Below are 26,403 nucleotides of genomic sequence, written 5' to 3'. Positions count from 1 at the left end.
AGGTGCTCCGGGTGAACTTCCCGAATCCGGGCTTGGGGGAGAGTCGAGCAACGTACACCAGAGAAGACACCCGTACCCTCTTCGGTGATCTGCACCTTTAAACTCTCTCGGTCCCAATCCGGACCCCGGAGGCACCACCCACATCCGTTTAACATCACTTCCTGCAGGGTTAGGAAAAAAAAAAAAAAAATCTGGGAACTCGGGGGTTTGGATTGAGCCGCACTTGGGGATCGGCACGGCCCATCTACTAGGAATCCATCCCTGCGTCTGCTTAGCACGGTGGCCCCTCACATCACCATGGAGCTGCGGCCCGGTCTCGGGGCCACCTGTTTGCTGGGCTTCAGTTTCCTGCTTCTGGTCACCTCTTCTGATGGACATACTGGGCTTGGAAAGGGTCAGACCGCATTCTTATCTTAATCTTTACTTACTTTGGGTCTCAGCCTAGTACAACCGTTTTCTCGTTTTAATACGACCCCGCCCCCCTCCCGTTCTATCTCTTGGGTCACTCCAGATTCCTTTTTATCTTCTCCCACTGCTCCTGAGTTTGAAGAAGATTGCTTAGGGTAGGAAGTAGCGGGTCTGGGGAGTGATGTGATGGGGAAATTGTTCTTGGGTTAGGGTAAAGAATGGCCCTAGCTCATCATAGTGCTTTGCACTTTGTAGGTCCTAAGGGATCGCCACCTTTACTGCTAGGAGAAATAGGGTCTTTGGGAACCTGCATATCCAGAGAGCCTTGCCCTGGATCTGAAGATTCTCCAACTTAACCTCTTCCTCGAGTTAGGTTACTGCTTCCTCCTTGCCCTGGAGGGGACAGCACCTGCGTTCCAGGAAGGGGTGATTGGGGTGAAAGGAAGGGCTTGAAAGAGGATAGGTCTAATGTTCGATGGGTCACCAACAATTGTCCCTCCTGTTCCTAGGCAGTGTCTCTGAAGAGAATGAATTGTCTTTGAGGACTGAGGGGACAGTGTTTATGAAAGGAAGATAAGAGATGTGACCTCCCTACTCCATCCCATTACTTACATCTTCATTGGAACTCAGGGTTTATGCTTTTTTAAGTGGGTGAGAAATTAACTCACCCACTTAACATCACCCATTGATTCCCCTCCCCTTCCATTTTTTGTACTGATCTTACTGTGTGGAATGACTCTGCTGCTGTCTTAAATTCTGTTTTTCTCTTATCCTCCCTATTTGTCCATTTATTGGTGTGTGATGAGATTGGGTGGACACTCAATGTGCCTGAATACAGTCACTCCTTAATCCAGTAAGTAATTTTTGATCACTTATCATATTTCCAGGCACTGTCTTGGGCACTCCTGTTTTCATGAGCTTATATTCAACTCAGAGAGACAGAGAGTAGACACATGAACAAATTAATAAGACAATTTCAGCTAGGGATAAGTGCTAGAAGGAAAATGCAACTGGAATGGAGTACAAAGGCTAGAAAGGACGAGGGAGCTGGCATTATTTGAACTAGGAGGGTCAGGGATTGCTTCTCTGAGAAGGTGATACGTGGTTTTCCATCCCAGTGGTAAAATCGCATGGTAAATTATACTGGGCCAAAATGCTTTAAATACTGACCACCCTATTTTAAAACAGATAACTGTATATTTAGCATAAAATTGTAAGTACCAAGGGAGACAGAAGCGTAGTGTTAGGAGTGTGGGTTTTGATCTGAGTTTCAATTTATTGTGCCACTAACTAGCTAAGAGCCCTAGAGCAAGTTGCTTGACTTCTCAAAGTTTAGTTCTTCATCTACAAAAGTGGGCATAATAATAACTACCTCAGACATCAACAAATAATTTACTGTGTTCCAGTTATTCTCTTAGGTGTAGGAAACTGCTTGGAGTCATGTATTCAGTATTTTTATTCCTTGTTAGACATGAAGTTCTGTGTGGTTATTCCAGTTATCATTGCTGAATAATAAACTGCCACAAAAGTTCGTGGCATAAGGAAGTCATTTGATTATGTTCATGAGTCTGTGGGTCAGCAATTTAAACAAGACACAATGGGGAAGGTCTGTTACTCCATTCCATGATGTCTGGGGCCTCAGCTGAGCTGGTTACTTCTCCATTTCTTTAAGGGCTAGTGTGGGCCTCCTCACAGTAAGATAGGTGGATTTCAAGAGTGACTGCCCCCCAAAAACAGGTTGAAATGCATAGCAATTTTTAAAATCCTCACCCGAGGATATGTTTGTTGATGTTAGAGAAAGAGAAAGAAATATCGATCGATCGCCTCCCATATGCAACCAATTGGAATTGAACCATGACCTATGTATGTGCCCTGACTGGGGATCAGACCTTTTTTGGTGTGTGGGGTGTGCTCCAACCAACTGAGCTACCTGGCCAGGACTGTGTAGCATTTTATCGTCTAGCTTTACAAGTCACATAGCATCACTTTTACTGTACTCTGTTGACAGGGTCACCGGCAAGCAGTGGCTGAGATGAGACAAATTCACACGGACTATTGAGTCCTGTGGAGGAAAAGGGACAGCACGGCCACTCTTGAGAGAGGAGAGCTCCCCAACCCTTGCCATGACAGGCTTTTATTGGCTTAATTTGCATAGGAATACAAGGAGTATATGGAAAACTCACCAATCATTGTCAGGCAGTAATAATCAAATAGATAACATTCAAAGAACTCTGAGGGCTTATTTTGAGTCAGGGTCAGATAGCTAAAGGACCATAAAACTTTGGGGAAACAAACTCATTTCATGCTTGGACCCTTATCATTTAAATTGAGGGTTTCACAGGATTTTATGCATTCTTTCTTAGGCCTGATCACCCCAGGGAACCCACCCTTTCTAGTACAGGGCCACACCCACCTCCAGATTGTTTCAGGTTTAGGTCAAACAGGGGAAGCAAAGCAGCCAAGAGATTAGGAGACTTCTTGCAGACAGAATGAGGACTCAGGCCTTGTCAAAGCCGAGGGGCAAGGGTTCATCATCCCCTTTCTCTGTAGCCCCCCCAAGTCCTTCCCTGAGGGCCCCCTCGTGACCATGCCTGTCTTAGGTCATCCCTGCCTTGAGGAATCTTACCCGTCGCTGGCTAACCTGTCATGCACTAGGGGCCAGGCAGGGTGAAATAAAGTGGCAGAGGCAGCGCCCCTGCCAGGGAGATAAGCTTTGTCATCTTAGTGGCTTATGGTCCCAAGGTCTCTCACTCAGCTTTAGCCATGGGGGGTTACAGTCTCTGAAACCAGGCAGGGCAGTTCCCAACACTCTGTCTGGGCCTGTTCAAGGGGGGAGGGACATTAATCTTCCCACCCCCAAAGAGGGAAGTGTTGAGTTCACATTGTCAGAAGAGCATGTGGAATGGGAGGTAGCCTGAAGACTATCAAGACAAGTGAGGCAATTACATGACGCTGTGAGCAGGGGACACCAAGTAACTAGGAGCACCTAGGAGGGCAACTTGAGGCAGGGGGACTGTGTTGCGATGATTAAAGAGCAAAAGGCTCTTAATATTGTGTTATAAATTTAGAAAGTATTTAGGTAATGCTTATCATTAGTCTTCCCAAAGAATATTTATTGTTCCTGAAAGGAATTAATATTTCAAACTTTCATTTTTTTTAGTAATTCTTGGGTATGGATTCTTGGGAAATAAATTATAGCCTAACCACCCCACCTCCCCCAAAAGTGCTACCTGATGCAGTTGTTCACAAAGATCTTAATGAGTAAGATTTCTACCCAGATGTGTAGGTAGCTTGGGCTCGTTCCAGAAGATGGCCTGGTGGTTTGCAAACAGGAGAGACTGCATGTTTTCATTAAGAAGAGGAAGTGCATGCCCTGGCCGGTGTAGTTCAGTTGGTTGGAGCATCATCCCATAACCAAAAGAAGAGGAAGTGCACTGGTAAGGTGTGAGTGAGTACTGCGTAGGAATCAGGAGGCCTGGGTTTTAATACTGGTCAGAACATATAGCCAGCTGGGGTCTTCCCTGGGTACCATTTACTAAATAAGAGAGTTTGACTAGAAATGATGCCTAAGAGTTCTTCTGGCTCTAACATTCTAAAGTAATTTTGTTATTCTCCATTTGCTAAAGTTTGGACTATATCCCCCTGGGAAGAAGTGTAATGACTAACATTTACTGTACATTGCTGTATTCCAGGCACACTCGTCTATACATTTTTCACAGATTGGCTGGCTTAATCCTTATAGTAAACTTTGACATGGGTAATATTATTATCACCCCCATTTCACAGTTAACCTAAAACGAGACAGAGGAGTCAGACAGCTAGTAAGTGTGGGCTACAAATCCCAGAGCCAGTGCTCTTAACAAGCACACCAGTCCTGCCTCTGAATGCAGAAACTCCTTCTAAAGACTTTAGAGCAGAAATGAGAAAGCTCTCAGTGGGGGCAGTTCACGTGCTCACCTCCTGAAACAGAAATGTCAAGTTTCCAGAAAAAAAATTAGGCACTGACACATGCGCAGTGTTTACATTCTACGTTGTGTCTTGTTCACAACAACCCTACGGAATAGATATTTTGTGAGAACTGTATTTTGCATTCGTGAAAGCAGTGGCTGAACTAGAATTCCAATCCAATCTGTTTGACTACAGACAGACTTTTATTTAGCCACTATGTTATTTTATCTCTCAGGTACAGTGTTCCCTATTTCAGAGGCTTGGCTGCCAGCTCTGACACTTGACCTTTTGTTAGCTGGGAGGGGGTGAATAATGCTCTTCTGATGTCTTTAGTTTACACTCATGAAAATAATTTTGGGATGAGGGAAGTCTGATGTAAATGCTGTGTTTAGAAATGGTCACTTTCCTTATTTTTCCTCTTTTTAAAAAAAAATTAATGTTCTTAGGGAAGGAGTTGCTGACGTGGGAGCCTTCAGCTCACTTTGCAGATAACTGGCATAAATTAAGTGGCTGTGCAGGCGACACTTTAGGAAACTGGACTCCCTTCAGACGTACATGTTGGCATGGGTGTGGGGGTGGGTGGGGCCGGGGAGTAGGTGATTTTAGTAACTAGATAAACACTGTGCACCTTCAAGTTATTTCTGAAGGGAAACAAAAGGACCTAGATTTTCCAGATCTGCAGGCAGTGTTTTCATTCTGCTTGGGTGAAGCCACATTCCTTCATCTATTTATTCATTTAGTTTTTGCTAGAGAGGCAGTAAAGTGTTGGGAGTGGTTAAACTCCAGACTCTGGAACTCCACCACCTAGGTCCTAATCCCAGCTCTGCCACTTATTAGCGGTGTAACCTTGAGCAAGCTATAAACTTCAACGTCCATATTTGTAAAACGGAGGTTATTAGAGTTTCTACCTCATACATTTATTGTGAGGATTAAAGAAGTCAATACATGTAAAAGCATTTAAAACAGTGCCCGACATGTAATAAATGCCATGTGAATGTTAGTCATTGATACTGTTATCACTGTGTTGTTGTAATTATCACATAAAGTAACAACTCAAGAAGTAATGGTGGTGATTATTCCTATTATGGAAAATTCCAGTTACTTTTTAATATAAATCTGCAAAGAAATTTTGTACATGTAGTGAACTGTTTCAAATTATACCTCTATACTTACTCTCAGGGATAACGCAGTAAGGCAGTTGGGGAAGTATTGGGGTACAAGAAAAGCACGTTAACTAGGAATCAAGAAACCTAGATTCTGGTTGTAGCTTCTTTTGTGGTCTTGGATAGGCCATGCTCTTTTCTAGGCCTTTGTAATCTGAGAGGATTGGGCTAACTGATCTCTTAAGTTTGCGCTGTCCAATACAAGTAGCACTAGCCACGTGTCACTCTTAAATTTTAAATTAATTAAAATTAAATGCTTACAATTAAAAATTTAGCCCCTCAGTTGCCTTAGCTACAGTCCAAGTACTCACCTGTGGCTTGTGGTTACCACATTGAACAGTGCAGATACGGAACATTTCCATCAGCGCTGAACTGCACTGCCCTAGAGATGATTCTCTTAGTCATAACCTCCTGTGACTGTAAGTTTTGTCAGCTAGCTTCTGAGTAGCCCAAGTTTAGGGAGAAATTTTATTTCACCCGATGTTAAGCTAGCTTCCCTGACTTTCTTTGGGCTGATACTGCCTGGTATAAATGTTTCAATCATTTTACTTCTGACTTTTATAAATCCTTCTGTTTAAGTGCCCTTCTAAACATCATATAGTTTTGGGGGGGGGGGTTTAAAAAAACAAAATCTGATCATTTCTGTCTTTTAACTCTTACTGGCAAGTTTAGTCCTCTTATGTTTGTGGCAATTATTGACAGAGTTGGTCTTATTTTTTTCATCCAGTTTCCACCACTACTGTTTTTTCTATGCTTTTTTCTCCTTTTGTGCCCTTTCTTAGGGGATTGAGTATTTGGTTGTTCTTATATTGCTTTATCTCCTTTATTTTGAAAGTGGGCACTCTAGTTCTTTTCTTTTAGTGGTTGCTCTTGAAATTTTACTTGCATACTTAACAAAATCTAACATTAATATCTTAATGTTATTAAGAACATTTCAACTTCAGTCACTTCCTGTTATAAGTAGTTATTGTCTAGTGCTTTTGTTCTGCCTTTTTTAAAAACTCTACAAATTGAACATTACATATTCTTATACAAATAATGTTTAGATTTATCTACATGTTTATCAATTTATTTGCTCACTATTCCTTGTATCTAGGCTTTCTTCTGGAATCACTTCCTTCCTGAAACGTGCCCTTTATTTATTTTTTTTTAGTTTCTCTGGTTCTTCTCTTCTAGAGGACTAATTTATATTTCTTCTATAGTCTCTTCAAACCTCCAATACTTTTTCCACAATCCTTGTCCTCAGCTGGTGACCACGTTTCCTATTTAATAGATGACAGAAGGACTTAAAGGAGACCTTTCAAAAATTGTACCACTGCATTTACCTACCTTCTAGCACCAGTGTCCACGTATTCTTCCTTCCCTGTGTTTATTGGGTAAACTATGTGTGCTTCTAACAAAGGTTAATCCCTCTAATTGAGCACTAAATCACATGTCCTTTCACCTACTCAAGATATATATTATATATATATTAAATTTATTGATGAGAGAGAAAGAGAGATGGAAACATTGATTTGTTGTCCCACTTACGTATTCATTGGTTGCTTCTTGTAGGTACCCTGACTGGGGATCAAACCCACAACTTTGGCGTATTGGGATGATGCTGTAACCCACTGAGACACCCAGGCAGGGCTACTCAAGATATTTTTTACTTTCCCTTCTTGTCCTGTACCATCAGTTTTCTACCATTATCATATCATTTCTGTCAGCTTTGAACATCCTATACTCACCTCACCATTGAATTAAAACTCTTCATCAAATCATAGCTCCCTTTAGCCATCCCCCTCTTACTACCTCCAGCAAAATTCTTTGAAACAGTTTTATGTACTAGTTTTCTAGTTCTTGCCCTGGGCCATCTTGATGTGCTCCAGTCATGCTTTCATCCTCACTCCTCTATTGAAACTGGTCTTGTCGAGGTCAGCATTGTTCTTCAGTTGCTAAATCCAGTGGTCATTTCTGATTTAAAAGGAGTATTTGAGTCAGTTGATCAGCCTTCCTTATTGAAGCATCTTTGAACCACTTGGAATGTAGGACTCCACGAGCTGTTGGTTTCCTGCTGCTCTCACTGGCAGTTCCTTATGGCCTTGGCTGGTTCTTTTTTATTTCCCCTAACCTGGGGGTGCTTCAGGGCTCTTGGACTCCCTCTCCATGTATACTCACTACCTCAGGGTCTTACTCAGTCTCAGGCTTTAAATAACATCCATATGCTGGTAACTCCTTTGAATTCCGGGTTCAGATACTCGGTTGTTTATTCAGCATCTCTAATTGGATGTCTAGTAAACATCTCAAAATGAACATATACAAATCCACAATCTGTTTTTACAAAATTTTATTTACTTATTTTTAGAGAGAGGGAGAGCAACATTGATCGGTTGCCTCTCTCACGTGCCCCATGTGTTCCCTGACCTTTCCAACTGGTGACTTTTCGCTTTGTGGGTTGTTGCTCAACCAACTTAGCTACACTGGTCAGGGACAAATCCAAACTCTTAATGTTCCTTTCTCAAACTCACTTCTCAGGCTCTCTTCCCCATTTCTGTTAGTGGCACCTCCATTCTTCCACGAGCCCTTAGACTCATCCTTATCTTCTCTTACCTTACATCCACAGCAACATCCTTTTTGATTTTGCTTTCAAAATATAGTCTGAATTTGAAAGTATCTTACTCCCTTTACCACCACAACTGGTCCAAGCCATCATCATTGCTTGCCTGGATGATTGCAATAACTATTGTACTAGTCTTTGCTTTTGCTTTTATCTCCTATATTAGTTTGCTAGGGCTGCAAATTACTACAAACTGAGTGGCTTAAAAAACAGAAATTTGTGTGTCACAGTTCTGGAGGCCGGAAGTCTGAAATCAAGGTGTCGATAGGATTGGTTTCTTTTGAAGGCTGAGGGAAGGCTCTGTGCCGGACCTCCCTCCCTGCATATGGCTGTGTTCTCCATGGGTGCATATTTTTATAGGGAGACCAGCCATACTAGGTTTGGGCCCACCCTGATGACCTCATTTTAACTGTCCCCTCTGTAAAGACCCTATTTCCAAGTAAGGTCCCAGTCTGAAATACTGGAAGTCATGGCTCCCGCAGATCTTTTGTGTGGGGAGACAATTTAATTCATAACACCCCCCTATATTCTGTTTTTAGTACAGAAACCAGAGCAATTTTGTTAAAACATAAATTACCTCATGTTCAAAGTCTTCCAAGAGCTTAGTAAAGCCAGAGTTATTACAGTGGCCTGCCAGGCCCAGCATTGTTTGCTCCATCTCTTGCCTCTTTGTCTTTGCCTTGTTCTACTTTGAAGGTCAACCTTGTGTAGTGCTTAAAAGCAAGGAGTCTTGGACCCTGATTACCTAGGTTTAGATCCTAGGTCTGATGCTTACTAGCTATGTCAGCTTGGGAAAGTTACTTAAACTTTGTACCTCAGTTTTCTCATCTGTAAAATGGGATAAATAAGAGTACCTACCCCCAAGGATGTTACAGTGATCAATATTTGTAAAGTTAGAATAGTGTCTGGCATATTATATTAATAGCAAAAACTTGTAGCCAATTCTCCAGTCCCAGACACTGTTCTAAGCTATGTATCTAGTTAGTTAGTTAATTTTTAAACAATGCTGTTCAAGTTTTTTTTTTAAGATTTTACGTATTTAGTTTTTTAGAGAGAGGGGAAGGGAAAAGAGAGGGAGAGAAATATCAATGTGCAAGAGATATATCTATTGGTTGCCTCTCACTCACACCCCCAACTGGGGACCCAGCCTGCAACCCAGGCATGCGCCCTGACCAGGAATCAAACTGGTAACCCTTAGGTTTGCAGGCAAACACTCAGTCCATTGAGCCACACCAACCAGGCTTAAGCTCTTTAACGTAGTCATTTATTTAATCGTTACAGCAACCCTATGAGATAGCTGCTATTGGTATCCTTATTCACAGCTGAGGAAACAGGTTAAGTGACTTGCCCAAAGTCACAAACCTGGTAAGCTACAGAACTAGGATTTCAAACCCAGGGAGTTTAGGTCCAGAATCCATGCTTTTAACCACTGCACCGTCCTGCTGCTCAACAAGTATTTATTTATTGAGGCAACGAGTGATGCATACCTGATGGTGAAAAAAATACCTCAGTTTACCTAAAACTGCCTATCTTGCCCTTGTCTTTAAAAGATAGTTTTTCTAGGCACATATTTCTAGGTTTAGAGATGTTTCTTCAGCATTTTGAAGAATATATTTTGCTGTCTTCTGACTTCTGGTTTGGTCCTGTCAGTCAAATTATAGGTTTTTTGTAGGAAATGTATTATTTTTTCCCTTGAAAGGCATTTAAGATCTTAATGTTTTTGTTATTCTGCATTTTGACTAAAACTTAACTGTGTGTATTTTGATTTTGTAATCTGCCCCAGGCATTATATATTGTGCTTCTTATATCTACACATTCCCGTTTTGTCTTCATTCTTAAAAATTCTCATTATCTTTTTTTATTTAAAAAAATGCAGATTTATTTTTAAAATATATTAACATGGTTTCATCCTCTTAAAAGTATATTTTTCCTCCTGTTCTTGTTCTCCTGTCGCCCAGTGTCTCACCCCAGTGATGTTTTCTCTCTTCAGGTATGTCCCTTTCCTTCACCTTCTCATTCTGAGACTCCAGCTTTACGTGTACTAATCTGTTTCTTCTTCTGCCTTTTATCTCTTGGCCTCTTCTTGACATTTTCTATCTCCTTATCTCTCTGTGCTGCATTCTGGATAACTTCTAATCTATCTCTACATCTGTCTCTAATTTCCTGTTTAAACTTACCCACTGAATTATTTTTAATGAATAGGTGTTCTTTGAGCAGTTTAAGGTCTATAGAAAAATTGAGCAGAAAACACAGTTCCCATGTAAGCTCTCACCCCTCTACCTTTCCCCTCCCCCAGACTCCCCTATTATTAATGTCTTACATTTAGTGGTACTTTGTTACAATTCATGAGAATTAACTCAAGTCCGTGGTTTATATTAGGGTTCACTCCTTGTGCTGTACATCCTATGGATTTTAATGAACATAGGATGAACATGTGTGTTAGTTTGCTAGAACTGCCATAACAAATACCACAGAATGGGTTAAACAACAGAAAATTCTTTTTCACGATTCTGGGGGCTAGAAGTTCAAGCCCGATCGTGTGGTTGGCAGGGTTGGTTTCTTCTTGTAGATGAGCACCTTCTTTCTGTGTCTTTGCTTGGTTTTCCCTCTATACATGTCTGTGTCCTAGTCTGTTTTTATAAGGACATATTAGATTAGGGTCCACCCTAATGACCTCACTTGAACTTAATTACCACTTAAAAACCCTGTCACCAAATACGGGCACACTCTGAGGCGCTGGAGGTTGGGACTTCAACATAAAGAATGTGGTAGGGGAGACACAATTTAGCTCATAACAAGATGTATCGGCCATTACAGAATCATAAAATAGTTTCTCTGCTAAAAAAATTGCTTTTCCTACCTGTTCATCCCTCCCTCCCCCATGGGCCTCTGGCAATTACTGATCCTTTTCCGATCTCCATAGTTTTGCCTTTTCCAGACGTCATAGTTGGAATCATTCATTTTGTAGCCTTTTCATATTGGCATCTTGCAGTTAGCAACATGCATTTAAGTTTCTTCCTTGTCTTTCTGTGGCTTAACAACTCATTTCTTTTTTATCCCTGAATATCCATTGATTTTGTATTTCAACAACTATATTTTTAATTTCTAAAAGTTCTATTTTTGCGCCTTTACATATTTGCCTAATTTGTGTGTTGTTGCATGCCCATTTTTGTGATCTCCTGTGTTATTTCTTTAAATGATCATACATAGTTAGTTTTGTATTCCGTGGCTGATAATTCTAATATCTGAATCCTTAGGGCTCCAAATCTATTTGTTCTTCTGCAGACTCTTGCTTGTGGTGACTTGTTTTTTTATTACACGTTTGGGTATCTATGATTGTGAGCTCATAATGGTTGTTCACCATTGGCTATCCTGAAGACCTAAAGTGGGGTATGTTTTTCTCTAGAAAGCTTTGGCATTTGATTAATCTGGAAACCAAAGGGTACTATTGATGTGAAATCACTATAGTCTTTTTGACAATGGACTAATATGGAGTCTCGGGTTTGTTTCTTCCATTTTGCCACATATAATGGATGTTTGCCTTACCATTTACTTGTTGCTCGTGGTTCCTCATCTGGTTTTAGTTTACTTTGTGTTTGTGTTCACTACTGTGAGTAATTTTGAAAGTCCGTTTTATCTAGGATTTCATTGACTGTCTAGTCTGGCATCCCGCCAAAGCAGGATTAAGTTGCCTGAGTTTAGGTAGGTATTGACATGTAGAATGGTGGGGATCACATTAGGTACCTTGCAATTCTTCTGAGCATCTTCTCATTTCACTCTTATTTAATCATTCACTCTTTAGGGTTAGACTTTGTGCCATAGGCAAGTGACACGTTTTCTCTTAGCCAACAGCCCATGCTGTTGGGAATAAAAAGGGATGATGGTTAGTTTGGATTCTGCCCCCATGTGCCAATCTCAATGAGCTATTTATTTTTCTGTTAACACTGGTGGAAATTTGAATTTATTCCTGGGAAAGAGAGGCCTAAAATATAGTATAGTAAATGAGAATCATAAAGTTTAAGGTTAAATCCCAGTATAGTAAATGAGAATCATAAAGTTTAAGGTTAAATCCCAGCTTGGCCATTTACCAACTATGTGTCCTGGTACAGGTTATGTCATTTCTCTGACCTCGGAAGTCTCAACTGTAAAGAATAACAAAAGTTGTCATTTGTTTACTGATCATTAATACCTATTTTAGTGATGAGAAAATGGGAGTATAGAGAGGTTATGTAAAAGAGGATTATTGTAAATTATTGCCAATTTTAAATGAGATTAACAGGTGTGGTGTGCCAGGCATATATAAGGTGACCAATAAATGACAGCTAGCATTATTATGGTCATTAACATTTTCCAGATATAAAATTAAGTTATTATGTTATGGCCAAAATAAGATTCATTTACTCAATAAATACTTTATTGAACACTTACTTTGGCCATGTGTAGTGCCAAGTGCTAAGGAAACAGGAGGGAATAAGACAGATATGGTCCCAGCCTTTAGGGAATTCCCTGTGGGGTGAGGGAGACCACGACACATCCAGCATTTACAGTTCAGCCTGGCAAGTGCTGTCTTGGGGCACGAATAGGGTGCTTTGGGAATCAGGGAAAATTTTCCAGAAGAAATGCCCTTTAGGTTTATACCTGAAGAATGAATTGGAGGTGAGGGCAGAAGGAAAGGCAGAAGGAGCACTGATTATGAAAGCTGGAGGAGAGAAAGTGCATGCTGCATTTAAAGAAATGAAAGAAGCTTTGTGTGTAGGATTTTAAGAAAAGTATGGAAAGTGAGCCTGGAGAGGTGGGCAAGTGCAATATTCTAAAAGGCTTTGTAAGTCCTGCTACAAGAATGTGACCTTTCTTTTTAGGGCATTGGAAAGCCTCTGAAAAGTTTTTATTCACCACAGATGTGATTTTAAAATAACACTCTAGCTGAAGTGTGGGGAATAAAAACAAGAATAGCTTTAAAAATGTTGTCTCATTTAATCTTACACCAACACTTGGAGGTAAGTATTATTATCTTGATTTTACAGATGAAGAAACTGGGACTTGGAGAGCTTACTTTATTCACAAAATTCACACATTTGATAGGAAGTAGAGTCCGCACCCACGTCTTTCTGACTCTAAAGTTATATTTTTGTATTGTCTTTGACTAGTAATGATTCCTTTCAACCTGCTTTATGTTTACTCTGTGGGAAATTCTCATTCATTTTTACAGTATTATTTTCCTACTCTGTGTTAGGTTACAAAGCATCTTACAGACATTATTTAAGTTCCTTGAAAACTATGAGTAGGCAATGTTACTTCCATTTTACAGGTCTTAAAAGTGAAGCTTGAAGTGTGGGACTGTCCATGGTCCCATAGACCTAGAAAGTGGCTAGGACTTGAACACCATGCTCTTGACAGAGGAAAGCCTTTTATGGGTGAACATGCCATACTTCTTTCTTGGGTCTTTGCTCTTTGTTCATGTGTGAATGTTTATAAGACTCTTTCCTTCTAGGTTTTGGAGATCATATCCATTGGAGGACACTAGAAGATGGGAAGAGAGAAGCAGCTGCCAGGTACAAGATATGGTTTTAGGTTATTTATGGTGGTAAAACACTTTTCAGACTTCAATTTTAGCATTAATTTCAGGTGAAGTCATGCCGAAGCAGAGCAAGAACTGAGTATTGCCTGATAACAACAACGATAATGCTATGTAACATCTATTAAGTGCTTACTATGTACCGGATGTTGAATTATGTGAATTAGTTTATTAATTCTCATAATAACTCTTCTGAGGTGGATACTGTTGTTATCTTCATTTTGGAGATAACTAAGGCACAGAGCACTTAAGTAATTTGTCCAAGATAACACAGCTAGTAAGTGGTGAAACCAAGATTCAGAAGAAGGCATTCCGGCTTCCAAGCCTGCACTCAACCAGTAAACTATACTGCCTACTAGCCTCAAATTGAGTAATCTCAAATTCCAAGTAGGTTTAGTCTATACACAGAAAACCGATACAAAGGGGGAAGAAAAGGGTGGGGTAGGTGAGGAATGTGCTGTGCATGCATTAATTTACTTAATCCTCACAACCTCTGAGGTTGCTTCTGTCTGTGAAATAAAAATTGTCATACAGGGGAGGAAATTGAGATACAGAATGGTTAAATAACTTGACAGTAGTTTACACAGCTAGTAAATGGCAGAGCCAAGACTTGAATGTTCTCTCCTATACTGTTCTGGAGAGAGAAAAAGACCCAATGTGTATATGCACCTACTTTACACAAACACATACTTGCACAGAAACACTCCACTTCTGCAAACTATAGTGCTTGCTTTTGCTACAACAGATCTTACAGCTTTACAGTGCTGAGTTTCAGACCTGCATGACTAGATTTAACAAATAAAAATAAAAGATGCCCAGTTAAATTTTAATTTCAGGTAAACGATTGGTTTAAATATTCCCCTTGTAATGTAATATATTAAAAACATTTTGTGTTGTTTATCAAATTAAAATTTAACTAGGCATCTTTTATTTTTTATCTGGCAACCTTGCCCAGGAGAAAAAATCCTATTAGTTTTTCAAGTTCTAACTCAAAAGACTATTTCTAGATAAAGTCTTCAGCTATTTTTCTGGGCAGTTTTTTTCACCTTTTCTGTACTGTTACAACCCAACCTTTTTGTATATCCATCCACCATCCATTAATAGTATATATTATTCTGCTTACAGGTGCCTAACTCTTCCCATTCAGACCCTTGATCTCCTATGGGGGAACTGTTTTATGTTTATCTCTGAATCCCCAAACATGGAGATGTTGAATGATTGAAATGGTTATTGAATAAACAGTTATTGAGAGTCACTGAGTGTAAGGAATGAAGGAAAACTAGCATTTGTGAATTGTCTTTATGCTAAATACAGTTCCGATTGTTTTGCAATATTTAATGCACATTAAGGCCCCATTAGAAATGAATGGGCCAAGTCTTTGACCGCAGGGTGATAACATTCCCGTGGGGCCTGTAACATTTGACATAAATAGATGATGCCATTCTCGTCCCCATCTCCTCTCTGAGAGAACAAGAACTGGGTCTAGTTGACTAGAACTGCTTCCATAGCAACAGAAGTCCTTTAAGAGTCAATGGCTGCCGGAAGTTCAGTTTTTACTTCCGGGTTGCGCCTGACACGCCGGCAACCCGGAAATTGGCGCGCGGGGTTGCCCGTGCCCAGCGTTGGGAGGATGCCGCTCGTGGTGTTTTGTGGTCTGCCGTACTGCGGCAAGAGCAGACGCGCGGAGGAGCTCCGCCGGGCGCTGGCGGCCGAGGGCCGCGCGGTGTACGTGGTGGACGACGCGGCGGTGCTGGGCGCGGAGGATGCGACCGTGTACGGCGATTCGACTCGTGAGAAGGCGTTGCGTGGGGCCCTGCGCGCGGCGGTAGAGCGGCGCTTGAGTCGTCACGACGTGCTCATCCTTGACTCGCTTAACTACATCAAGGGCTTCCGCTACGAGCTCTACTGCCTGGCGCGGGCGGCGTGCACCCCGTTGTGCCTGGTCTACTGCGTACAGCCAGGCAGTCTGAACATGGGACCCGGGGTGGCAGACGTGGAGGACCGTCGTAGCCAGAACGTCAGTGTGAGTTGGCGGCCGCGCGCTGAAGAGGGAGGGAGACCTCTTGCAGCGGGCACCGGTTTCCTCAGGGAATCGGGAGCAGTGGACTCGGTAGTAAATGGAAGAGCCCAGGCACAGGTATCTAAGGAACTGGAGCGGGAGGAAACCGGGGCGCCAGATCTTGCAGCTCTCGTGACTCCGGACTTTGAGAAATCTGCAAAGCACACGTCCAGTGCCTTTTACCCCCCGGAACTTCTGGAAGCCTTAATGCTGCGCTTCGAGGTTCCCGACTCTCGGAACCGCTGGGACAGACCCCTGTTCACCTTGGTGGGCTTAGAGGAGCCATTGCCTCTGGCAGAGATCCGGGCTGCTCTGTTTGAGAATCGGGCCCCTCCACCTCATCAGTCTACACAGTCCCAGCCCCTGGCCTCTGGCAGCTTTCTGCACCAATTGGATCAGGTCACGAGCCAGGTGTTGGCGGGACTGATGGAAGCTCAGAAGAGCGCGGTCCCTGGGGACTTGCTTAAGCTTCCTGGTACCACGGAGCACCTTCGGTTTACTCGGCCCTTAACCATGGCAGAACTGAGCCGCCTCCGACGCCAGTTTATTTCCTACAGCAAAATGCATCCCAACAATGAGAACCTGCCTCAACTGGCCAACATGTTTCTGCAGTATCTGAGCCAGAGCCTGCACTAACCATAGTGGGTTGGGGGAACGCCGTGGCTACTTGTCTAACCTCTCCTGCACTGTGTTTCTTTGGGAAGAATAATCAAGGCCTTCAGAGTGTATTGATGTGTGTGATACTAGAACTGTTGTGACTGATTCACCCTTTGCGTAATGCCTCTGTGCCAGGCCTTGAGTCCAGGGCATACTCTGAGACTAGAAAGGATGGAGAACAAACTTAAAGGACCTTGGCAAATTTCTCCAGAGGACAGAGCTCAGATGGGCAGGGCTTGTTTAGATTGGGTTCTACTTGAGATATCACACTCTGTTGATGTCCTCCATCTGAATTGTGGGAGAGCAGACTGGATGGATGAATTGTTTTTAAAACAATTGTGAACGGAAACTGAAGATGGCACAGTTCTGCATCTGCATTGGCCCTTCTTTCATACCACAAATAGTTTTTGAGTATTGGACCTAAGCTTTTTGCTAGTCTTTCTTCTGGAGTATAGGGTCACAGATAAATCCACTGGTTTCTGTCCTCGGGAAGCTTTGGTTCTAGTGGAAGTGAATGACATAACCATTAGATTATTTTGTCTAATAAAATCTTTTAGAAGAAGAGTGTTGGCTGGAATCTTGCATTTAATGTAACAATGTTCTGCGTGTAATTTAAAAAAATTAGTTAACTTATTTTTAATGCGTTTATTAATTTGAGAGAGAAACATCGATTGGTTTCCTCCCATACCAGGGGTTGAATGCACAATTTAGGTATGTGCCCTGACCAGTAATTGAACCCCTGACCTTTTGGTGTTGGGGATGATGCTCCAACTAGCTGAGCCACAGCAGCCAGGGCTTCATGTTATTTATTTAATGTAACATTTCATTTCATTTTATTTTATTTTATTTACTTTTTAATCCTCATGCCAGGGTATGCTTTTTGGAGAAAGGAATGGGGAGAGTGAGAGAGAGAGAAACATCAATGTGAAAGAAGCATCAGTTGTCTCCTGTATGCACCCAACCGGGGCTTGAACCTGCATGCAGCCTTTTGGTGTGTGGGATGATGCTCCAACCGACTGAGCCACCTAACCAGGGCTATTTAATGTAACATTTTAGATACACATGCAGGGTGGACAAAAGTAGGCTTACAGTTGTGAGTATGTGAAACAGTTTATTCTTGTATTATTATTTACTAGTTATTGTACTATTTATTTCTATTACAATTATTAACCTACTTTTGTCCACCCCTATATATTACTGTTGTGCCTTAGACTGAAATATTACTTAGTGTTTAGTGAGAAACAATTGATTATAACTTCTGTAACTTGTGCTTCATTCTGTATTTCAAGGCAAATGTCACTTTAAACTTGTCTTTCTTTCATTGATTTCATTAAACAAATGATAGATACCTATCTTACCAATGGTTGTGAGTTTCAAAGATGATTTAGGTAGTCTTTGCCCTTGAGAAGTTAATTTGGTGGAAAACACAGACAAGAAAACAGATGATTATAGGATGTAAGGGGCTGGCTGGTGGATAGAGGGTGATCGCAGAATGCTTTGAGAGCCCAGAGGAGGAAAGGACTACCTGGCTATTGAGAGAAGGTGGTTTTGCAAAGTCTTCGCACAGGGATCAATATGTGAACTGTCACTCTAGAACAAGGATCAGCAAAGGGCCAAAAGGCTTTGTGGACCATAGCATCTCTGTTGCAGTTTATCGGCTTTGCCATTGTAACACAGAAGAAGTGTTAGTACAAAAAGTGAGTGTGGATGTGTTTTAATAAAACTACACTGAAATGTGAGTTATGTTTAATTTTAACATCACAAAATACTATTCATTAGACTTGTTTCAACCATTTAAAAATGTGAAAACCATTTGTATCACACAGCTCTCCAGAAATAGGCAGTGGGCTTGATTAGATCTGCTGATTGTAATTTGCTGACCTCTGCTTTAGAAGGCTTAATAGCCATCTAAATAGCCTTAATAGCCTAGTTTGCTTGGGAGAAAGGATAGAGCAAACCATTCTGAACTTCTCTGTAAGTGCATGGAGCTGTTAAAGAGATGGGCTGCCTTGGCTGGTGATGTATTCCTTGCTTTTCCAGCAATGTGGACCACCTTTTGTTTCTGATACATGAGAAGGATTCCTGTGTGAAATGGAGGTTTAAGAAATCTCTTAAGTCTTTTACCAACCTGCATTCTCTGATTCTAAGTTAATTGATTATTGGTTAAGTTCGGTATAAGGCCATGAACTTTGGATTGCCATTCTAAGTTAAAGTAGAATATACCGGCCAGAAAGAACATTAGTTTTGAAGTCAGACTTACGAATCAGTAAATTGCAGAACCTAGATTTTATGTGGCCAAATATATAATCTCTTGGGAGTCTCAGTTTTCCCATATCTATTATGAAACCATTAGTAATATCTATTTTAGGATTATTGTAAGGATTTAAGTGAAATAATGCATACAGAGCACATAGAACAATAATGTATAATAAAAGTAGCACATTTTGGCTACTATAGACACCTAGATCCCACTTACTTAAGTTTTCCCTGCTCATTTGTTTTATAAGCTTTTCAAGTATTAGAGGCAGAAATCCATCCCAGATTTGTAGTAAGCTTCTGATGAGGAGCTGAATAATTAATTTGACACTTATTAAATTACTTTATGTATATTTAGAATAGTGTCCAGTACATAGTAAATGTTATATATGTGTTTGCTATGATTTTATATGCCAGAGGTAGGGGATGTAGAAACAGCTGAGTTCCTTAAGGCAGCTCCAAATCTGGTGGGTGAGGTATGTAAATATAATAAATACGAGTACAATCCAGCAGGGTTACACAGTGTATGATGGTGTGCTGATATGGCGGCTTGGATGAAGGCTGCTTACCTAGGACCCTCCTGCAAGTTGTCATTTGAGCCTTAGAACTTAAAGAGTTTCAACTGACCAAGACTGGTTCAGATGGATTATGTTACTCATTATCTTAAAAAAGAAAAAGCCTTTTTTTCCTTCCTGATTATAAAAACTACATTTAATTGTAGAAAAATTGAAGATATGATAAAATCCACAATCCCACTATCCAGGGATAATTGCTATTATTTTTTGGTACATTTCCTTTGGGTTCTTTTTTATGTACATATTTGTATAATTAAAACCAAACTACAAATAATAATTTTATATTCTAGATTTTAATTTAACATCATACCAATGAAAATTTTCATTAACATTTTCAATGATTACATAGCCTTAACATTTAAATTTGATGTTTTCTTCTACAATCTTTTCTCCCTACCTTTTTTTCCTTTTTTTAAGATTTTGGTTATTTATTTTTACAGAGAGGGGAAGGGACGTACAGAGAGAGGGAAACATCGATGTGCTAGAGAAACGTTGATTGGTTGCCTCTCACACTCCCCCAGCCAGGGACCAGGCCCACAACCCAGACAAGTGCCCTGACCCAGGGAGCCACACCAGTCAGGGCTCTCCTAGCTTTAAAGCCCAAATTTGCAAGGTTACAGGAATGTCGGGATTTATCAATAATTTTGTTACAATAATGTTATTGAATAGGTTGTCTTAAAATTCCCCCAATTGAAATCATACTACACGAATGTCTTTGTCCATTAATCTTAATAAGTTGGTCAATTTTATTAGTAGGATAGCTATGGAGAAGTGGAATTGCACCCTGGCTGCTGTGGCTCTGTAGTTGAGTGCCAGCCTGCGAATCAAAGGGTCTAGACTGATTCCCAGTCTAGGGCACATGCCTGGGTTGCTGGTCAGGTCCCCAGTAGGGGGCGCAAGAGAGGCAACCACACATCAATGTTTCTCTCCCTCTTACTCCCTTCCCCTCTCTAAAAAGTAAAATAAATAAAATCTTTAAAAAAAAAAAGAATTGGAATTGTTAGATTGTGATTTCTTCATTTTGTTTTTAAGTGGATTGCCCCTGATGGTGATTATCCATAAGTCCTGGTGTGGAGCTTGCAAAGGTAAGTGCAAATGATCAAACCTCAGATGTGTTCTCAAATATTGGCATTTAAAAAATAGGAGCAGAGACTTTGGCCCGGTGACTGCTGATTGCTTTAAGGAATACCAAAGAAGTATATGACAGATTCCCTGCCCCCAGGAAATTTGCAGTTATATTTGCAGGGGGGGTTGAAGGTAAGGCAGTGAAGATGAGTAGAGTATGAGATTAGTGCTACAGTAGTCACGTGGACAGTAGATGTCAGAGGAAGCTGAAATGTGCGGAGAGAGACATGAGAAGTTTAGGAGAGTCTTCCTGGAGGACTTGAGAAGCAAATTAGATCCCAAGGTTTTCTTACTTTGTAGCATGTGTTTTTCCTACTATACCACCCTGCCACTTTTCAGTCAGACTTTTTTCTTTGGTTTGTTATGCTATACTTTAAATAAAGTCCTACTTGGAAAACGAGTATAAAATTAGTGTAATTATATACATACATTAGTGGTATTATTACTCTATTGTCTGCTACTTTTTCAATAGAGGTTATTGAAATGTGTAAAAAAGCAAATAGTTAATTCTTCATTTGTATATCATTTTCTGTATTTTATAAATGAGGTAAAAACTTTAGAGAAATGAAGTCAGTCACTCAAGGTTATATAGCTATGCAAGTAAGTGGCAGAAGTAAGAATTCAAATGTTCTGATTTAAGGGTTAGTTATATGAATTAGCTCAGCAAATGAGAGTTTAGATATAGCAATGATGTTTTCTTCTATTACAAAATCTTTTTTCCTCCTAGCTTTAAAGCCCAAATTTGCAGAGTCTAAAGAAATATCAGAGCTTTCTCATAATTTCGTTATGGTAAATCTTGAGGTAAGACTTCTAGAGTTTCTCCTTTCTGCTATAATCTTAAGTTTTTACAGTTTTAGAATTACTATTATTAATGGTATAAAATCTTACTTAGCAGAGCTGGCTGCTTAATATGTATGTGTTTGACATTTGACACTTAGACTTGTGTCAGATACAATAGAAAGCCATCAGCCTCCACTTGTGGGAGGAACTAGGATCAGTGGGATTGGATAAGATGACTGAATTTTAAGGTTTCTTCACTCTTAGTCTATGATTATGACATGTTTTTATATCTTTGGGTAGCTGACCTAAAGGTAAAGTCACACATGCAGGCTGCAAGTTCCTGCAAAATGTGATTCAGTTGAAAGCCCCTTCTGTCCCGGGCTTGTATGGACATCCTTTTTGTTTATTTATTAGATATCCTTCATTTACTCCACATAGACTACAGGTCTTAGATCCCCAAATCAGCATATCAGATCTTAGAGTTAGAAGGGCTTTTTAGGCCATTGGTACTATCCCCATTTTACAGAAAGAGCATCTTAGGCCTGAAGGAGGTGACTTAGTCAAGATTGTAGAGCCTAGTAAGTGGTAAGAATAGGTACTGCGGCCTGTCTTTGAGCTATACCCTTCAAATGTGGGATGTTGGATGCACTATGAAGATACTTCTAGCCCTAAATATCTATAAAATAATGTTTACTTAAACATAGTACTAGAAATTTTCTAAACACGTTAACAGTTAAAAGTTGAGGCAGCTAAGGGATTATTTTATAACTGGTGGGTAGCCTGCATGCTGATACGCCTCACTCAAGGCAAAGTTACATTATCTGAAGAAATGACTCCATTCAATTTCTAAAATGGGGACCACACCATAAATGACAGAATTACCCTTGTTTCCTATGCATATGAACTCCTTGCCACTTTCTATGGTAAGTTAGAATCACTTCTCACAGGAAACAGAAATGTCTTTAGTGATCATTCTCCAACTTTGGAGATTTTTAAAAAGAAAGCTAATTGTGTGATCGCATCTCCTGGGAGGACTATAATTTCACACCCGTAGCTAAAACAAAAAAAGTACAAAACAAAACTCTCTGCCCTCATTGAAATTACCCATGGGGACTTGAATATGGGGAGAGGGACAAACATCAGATGGTGATAAATGCTATGAAGGGTGGGGGTGGTAGTTTGCAAAGATATTTTTCAAAGAAGGTAATATCTGAGCAAAGAGTTGAAGCAGAAAAGGGAGTAAACTGTAAGGATAATGGGGGAAGTGTGTCCAGGCAGAGGGTAAAAACAAGTACAAAAGCCTGAGTTAGGAGCGTGCCGGGCGTATTTAATGACAGCAACGGCCAGCAGGTTGTTGTGCTTGAAATAGACTGAACAAGGGGGAGGACATGAAGTTAGAGACGTGCCCAGGTGGCAGCACACAGGGCCTCTTAGACCACTGCAAGCAAGGACTTGGGGGCTTTACCCTGAGTGAGAGGAGAAACCACTGAAAAAATGTGAGGAGAGTGGAGACATGGTCTGACTTAAGGTCTGCCCTTAATAGGATGAAGAGGAGCCCAAGGATGAAGATTTCAGCCCTGATGGGGGTTATATTCCGCGAATTCTATTCCTGGGTAAGGCAAAAGATCTTAATCTGGGGATCCATGATGTGGAAGGGGAGAGAAATGAGTCAAGGCATTGTCCCACCTAGTGAAACCATACTGCCTTGCGCTAAAAACAAAAACACGCAACAACCAGTTTCAAGAGACAGAGGAGTTCTGGGTGCCAGAACTCCGAGTCCGAAGGAAAGCTTTTCCCATGAACTAACTCCTTTTGTAACAGTATTGATCAATCTGTTGGTTCATTCAACAGTAATATGTGCGTTAGCTGTAGGTCCAGCATTATGCGAGGCATTATGAGAATACAGATAAGCCTGAGTTCCTACCCTTGAGACCATAGTGCAGCAAAAGCAGTGGAATACCATAACCAGACAAATGTCTTACCAGGAACAATTGTATAAAAGATACTTAATGACTACCTAATCTTTACTCAGCATTCTGCTAGACTGTATGGAGGATACAAATAAAGATAATAGAATTTCATCGTTATTAAACAGAAAAGGAACATATCAGGAACAGCACATGCCAGGACATGGAGGGAAGGGTGTTGCATTCAGGAAACTGCAAGGAGTTCATTGTGATCGCAACATAAAACAGGGAGTAGGGTGGTAAAATAATGGGCTGCAAAGGCGGGCAGGTCTCGTTTCCCAGAGAACCTAGTGTACTATAGAGAGTTTGAAGTACCTCTCGTAATTATTGCAACCCTTGTGCCATTTTGTCTGCAATAGATCCCAGTGGCAAGGTGCGTCCTGAAATTATCAATGAGAATGGAAACCCCAGCTACAAATATTTCTACATCAGTGCTGAGCAAGGTATGGTTATGTTGAAAGAGAGGAGGGATGGTTGCTAATAGATTTAACATACAAGGTCTGTGATGGGAAACTCAAATCAAAATGTTAGCTGAGCATCTCCTGCAGGAGTAGCTTTTGACTAGAGCCTGTGTAGAATATAGGAGAAAGGTAAGACTGACCTTTCCCAACTACCTACAGTTCATTTGGGAGCAAACTGATCTACATGGAAGTGAAGAACTGAGGTTCACAGAGGTAGTCACTTTTCCATGGTCTCATAGTTGATATATCACAGAGCCAGGATTTCAGTCCAGAACATAGTTTTTTTTTCTACTGCATTAATACTACTCTTGTAAGAATTCAAAGCAGGGGTATGGTAACTATTAGCTGCTCAAGTCTAAAAGTTGCGGGTTTTTTTAAAGATTTTATTTCTTTTTAGAGAGGGGAAGGGAAGTAGGGAGGGAGAGAAACATCAACGTGTGGTTACGCCCCCTACTGGGGACCTGGCCCACAACCCAGGCATGTGCCCTGACTGGGAATTGAACCAGTGACCCTTTAGCTGGCAGGTCGGTGCTCAATCCACTGAGTCACACCAGCCAGGGCAAGTCAAAGTTTTTATAGATAGTAAACTTTAACTGGACCTAGAAGGATAAGAATTTGTCTCAGTGGACAGATATGCAAAGAACATTTCAGGCTACGGAAGTGGGGGTCGGGAGTGGTGGTGGCCCAACATTGAGCGTCCTGAAGGCTTGCTAGAGGAGATGTTGATTAATCAAGCTCTGAAGAATGAGACTAGCCAGCAGAAAGATGCAAAAACCATGTTCCAGGAAGAACAGCATCGGCACAGACAAGTGAAGGAGGTTGAAGGCATGAGGCAGTCATACTTTCTTCCCCCCAATCCTCGAGCAGTCACTCTAGATGTCGGGGTTGGACTTCATGCCATGTGCTGTCACTGTTTTCCTTCTGAAGTTCCCCATACCATATGTAAAAGGGGCTTCATTGTTAAGTTGCCATGTGTCCTCATTGCCATGCTACCAGGTTGTCAGTCACTTTATGTATTGAGTCCTTGAGACTCTTATTTCTCAGAGTAAGAGAGGAAAGAGATCTGGAGAGGTTATCCGCACCATCACATCTTCCTTACCCAAGTACAGATTACTGGAGGTTGGTATGAAAGGGAAATTTTCCACATGGAGAAGAGCAGCTGGACTTTAGGTCCCCAAATCTTGACCCTTGAAATTCACCTTTCCTTTAGAATTTCATCCGTGTTGCCTTTGCCTGAATCCCACATGGCTCCGCTACCGTGACACTGGGATGTAGAAACCTGTTTTTCCTAAAGACTTAGGCAAAACAGAAGGGAAGTAACAAACTATATACCACCTGGCTCTTACGAGGTTAGAGGCTTACTTTCTGAGGTTCACAGACTCGGGCTCAGGTTAACTCCTGGCCTGCCATTGTGTAGGGAGCCTGTACCATAAGAGCTGCCCTCCTTGAAATCTAAATCCACAAGAGGGACACCCTGAGATAGACAGGAAGTTTCATCTCCCATCTGTCTAGGGCCTTCTTTCCAGGTTTCTTTGTTGCCTGAGAACTTGGCTTCAACCATATATAGTTGCTACTAGAAATGACCACCTCCTTCAGTGAAGACCATCTCCCCTCAGGGCAAATGCACACACTCACATGTCAGTGTGACCTGTGACCTTGACAGGAAGTGAAATGAATGCAACATTCATCCAAAAGATACAATGGGGATGGTAGGAGGATGTTTTCTATTCCTAGTGTCAGGTGAATATATGCAGTCTATGATGGGTTCAGCTCTAATCCTGGAGGGTAAGCAAAGTAATTACTAACATTTTTGTAGCATAAAACAAGTTCATGGGGATGAAATGACTTCCCCGGGCTAAAATCTAGAGCTAGATCTGGACTCCAGATCCCATGCTCCTCTTATATTTCTCCTAAAACATAAACATCTGTATATTGTCAGATGTTGTCAGATGTCAAATATTAAAGCTCAACTTCATACTTTTCCCCCCAACCTTTATTTCACAGTTGTTCAGGGGATGAAGGAAGCTCAGGAAAGACTGACGGGTGATGCCTACCAACAGAAACACCTCGAAGATGAGTTGTAACAGGAATGTATCCCTTCTTTCATCAGAGTTAGTGTTCTGGAAGGAAAACAGCAGGGTAAACTGAGCAGGAAACCGTGCTCCTGCCTGCATGGGAAGGAGCCCTCTCACTGTGGAAGAGTTCTGCCAACAAGCTGGTCTCCATATTTGTGGATCCAGCAGCGTGTGGCCGACTTCCTTCTCCTGCCCCGCTGACCTAAGTCAGTCTATTTGTCACTGAATGTAAAGGACGACACCTTTTGACACAAAACTTGAGCCATTTGGAGGTTTACTCGTCGCACTTCAGTATTTGAATCTTTTTCCATATACTGCTGCTTCGCTCACCTTAGTGGTGAAAGGAGACCAGGAGCATCTTTTCTACAATGTTAAAATCACAGAAATCGCTAATCATTTCAAACAACAAACCCTGAATGTAAATTAGTAATTCTGCCCCCACCAAGGAGATCACCGTGCTTCTTCTTTTTCTCCTGGGAATAATCTTGGCCTTCTTCTTGAATCCCTACAACTTCCTTCCTCTTTTCCTGCTTGGGCTTCCCTGTGTGCACACCTGTGTGTGCAGGAATGGCGGTGTGCTTGGACTCGGCCCAGCTCGAAGCATGCCTTCCCCGTTACTATTAGAGAAACTCAAACCTTCAGGCCCTAGGCAGAGCCATTTTTGTCAAGTTGTCAACTGTATTTTTGTACTGGGGTTAACAAAATAAATAAACATTGATTGTACCATTACACTTTAATAAAACTTTGAAAGGAAA

The 26,403-nt window shown here is 41.2% G+C and overlaps 2 protein-coding genes across 2 annotated transcripts; both read left to right on the top strand.

The window, feature by feature from the left end:
- The first annotated feature begins 158 nt into the window (after nucleotides 1-158).
- TXNDC12 (thioredoxin domain containing 12) lies at nucleotides 159-26,403 on the top strand. The gene is made up of 7 exons (XM_024571125.4): nucleotides 159-394; nucleotides 13,610-13,670; nucleotides 20,273-20,325; nucleotides 21,093-21,166; nucleotides 22,689-22,758; nucleotides 23,472-23,555; nucleotides 25,578-26,403. Exons 1-7 carry the CDS (start codon nucleotides 298-300, stop codon nucleotides 25,655-25,657), a joined length of 519 nt encoding a protein of 172 aa, XP_024426893.1. The 5' UTR covers nucleotides 159-297; the 3' UTR covers nucleotides 25,658-26,403.
- KTI12 (KTI12 chromatin associated homolog) lies at nucleotides 14,614-20,241 on the top strand. The gene has a single exon (XM_024571124.3). It carries the CDS (start codon nucleotides 15,225-15,227, stop codon nucleotides 16,386-16,388), a length of 1,164 nt encoding a protein of 387 aa, XP_024426892.3. The 5' UTR covers nucleotides 14,614-15,224; the 3' UTR covers nucleotides 16,389-20,241.

The sequence above is a fragment of the Desmodus rotundus genome, chromosome 3, assembly GCF_022682495.2.
Source record: "Desmodus rotundus isolate HL8 chromosome 3, HLdesRot8A.1, whole genome shotgun sequence".
In the NCBI taxonomy this organism is placed as follows: domain Eukaryota; kingdom Metazoa; phylum Chordata; class Mammalia; order Chiroptera; family Phyllostomidae; genus Desmodus; species Desmodus rotundus.
This window is presented reverse-complemented; position numbering and strand designations above follow the sequence as displayed.

Coding starts and splice junctions, on each gene's coding strand:
- TXNDC12 (XM_024571125.4), top strand. CDS start 298: ATGGAGCTGCGGCCCGGTCTCGGGGCCACCTGTTTGCTGGGCTTCAGT. Junction 395..13,609: donor ACATACTGGGCTTGGAAAGG/GTCAGACCGCAT, acceptor CTTTCCTTCTAG/GTTTTGGAGATCATATCCAT. Junction 22,759..23,471: donor TCCGCGAATTCTATTCCTGG/GTAAGGCAAAAG, acceptor TGTCTGCAATAG/ATCCCAGTGGCAAGGTGCGT.
- KTI12 (XM_024571124.3), top strand. CDS start 15,225: ATGGCTGCCGGAAGTTCAGTTTTTACTTCCGGGTTGCGCCTGACACGC.